This window comes from Branchiostoma belcheri, unplaced genomic scaffold (genome assembly GCF_001625305.1).
Source record: "Branchiostoma belcheri isolate BF01 breed outbred unplaced genomic scaffold, Haploidv18h27 scaffold1090, whole genome shotgun sequence".
Lineage (NCBI taxonomy): Eukaryota > Metazoa > Chordata > Leptocardii > Amphioxiformes > Branchiostomatidae > Branchiostoma > Branchiostoma belcheri.
In genome coordinates, this window is record NW_017802481.1 from 319 (window position 1) to 2236 (window position 1918).

The 1918-nt window shown below is 37.0% G+C and overlaps 1 protein-coding gene across 1 annotated transcript in view; it reads left to right on the forward strand.

Moving 5' to 3' along the window:
- Positions 1 to 822: 822 nt before the first annotated feature.
- LOC109481681 (deleted in malignant brain tumors 1 protein-like) overlaps positions 823 to 1918 on the forward strand; it is a gene marked incomplete at its 3' end in the record, with an annotated part of 4421 nt that continues 3325 nt past the window's right edge. Inside the window, exons 1-3 of the mRNA XM_019784265.1 lie at positions 823 to 979; positions 1132 to 1248; positions 1664 to 1855. Coding sequence (XP_019639824.1) covers positions 823 to 979; positions 1132 to 1248; positions 1664 to 1855 — 466 coding nt within the window. The remainder of the gene's footprint in view (positions 980 to 1131; positions 1249 to 1663; positions 1856 to 1918) is intronic.

The following is a 1918-nucleotide window of genomic DNA, read 5'->3' on the forward strand; positions in this document are numbered from 1 at the left end:
AGGCCATGTTATCTAATTTTTTCCATATAGAGTTTGAAGAAATTCTTATATAGAAAAAAATGAGATGTTATGGACATGTTATCTCATTTTTTTCCAAATAGAGAGTGTATTGAATTGTTATATGGAAAAAATGAGACAAGGACATGTTATCTCATTTTTTTCCAAATAGAGATTGTATGTGGTAAAAAATTGACACAACCTTTCAAAAACTACTTATCACAACCCTTAAAATGAAAATACGTACTAAATAAACGTGATAAATAACCAAGTCTGTATTATCCTAAGGTACAGGTAACAAAAAAGAATATATATTGTGTTACATATAGATATATTGATAATATCAGAAATGTCCAGTCTTACTATCATTTCTTGGGGTTGCGGAACAGGGAGATATTCAGTGTACCATTTGGTGTCGGAACATAGCCATAATTGCGTCGAAACAAATGTGCATCAAATTCAACCAGACTTGTCTCTTTTCCTGATGAGATTAGACCCATCTTCACTATAGTAAGGTTTTCCATAACCGTTACTAAATAATGCACACGGCAAGAACAGCAGTTCTCCGATTTGTTCTTATGTCCCTCTTGAGTCTCGGTCGTTGTTGTTTAATTCACGAACTTCGGGCCTCTAAAATACTCATTCTATTAGAAACATTACTAAATACATAGTTTAAGTGGTATTTCTAGAAAAGTATCAAATTAAAGAACTGTAATAATCTCGTCATTTAAAATTAGCCATTAGCTAACATTTGCATAAACTGATTGATATTAAAAGGAAATACCTTTAGATTCCAGTAGAATCCGTCTTGTTCCCTGGCTTTGGATGAACGGACAAAACGAAGGACTTGTTGAAGTTCGACCGGCCGACAGTTGGACTTGGGGCGGAGTCTGTGGTGAACACTTCGACCTAAGGGACGCAGACGTTGTTTGCAGGATGCTGGGCTATATCTGGGCAAACCGCTTTTACTCATTAAGATCACGTACGTCTACGACTCGTCTTCTGTTGTCTCACGTAACTACTTTCTTTGCGTATTCGCATTCGACTCATTTAAGCCCTTTTTGTCTGTTTCTATGATAACTACATTGTTTCTATGATAACTACATTTTTAATCTTTCAAATATTGTTTTTTAGACGGGCTGGCCTACATGGCTGACATACGATGTGATGGGAACGAGACTAGCCTGTTCAAATGCTCGTACGCAGGATGGGGGATTCACGACTGTGCCATATATGCCAGCGTTGTCTGCGGTACATTGATAAAGTATTTATTATAAATACCAATGCTTAGATTGGATAAAATGAAACAATAAAACAACAAATTGAAACACAAAAATGTCCGATGCACGCTAACTTTTAACATTTGTCTTACTTGCCTTGCGCCCTCCTCTTCTAAGTACAGCTAGAGATAAAAGACTGACCTACAAGTGGGCTTTAATCAAGGAACTTTCATATTGAATATTCTAATTGAAATAAAGATGATTTAACCCCCTTTGTCCTTTCAAGACCACTGCCCGCCAAACTACAAATGAATATGTATAGTCGACTGCGAAGATTTAAAACCTCACGTTTTATTTGTACATGATTTATAACCCATACTACGTTGCAAGTTCTTACCTCAATTTCCACCATGTATATACGTGTATATGTTTGATAATATATTTAGATACCAGCAGAATCCGTCTAATCGGTGGTTCCGGCCCGAACGAAGGACGTGTGGAAGTCCGCCCAGAGGACAGTGTGAACTGGGGCACAGTTTGCCACAACCAGTTTGACATGAAGGATGCAGACGTGATTTGTAGAATGCTGGGTTATCCAAACGCTACCCAGGTTCGAAATGACGCGTATTTTGGCCAAGGTAAGATCTCCATTTTGTTGGTTAAGTTGATCTTTTTAAATATTATATCTTTAAGATTGATTT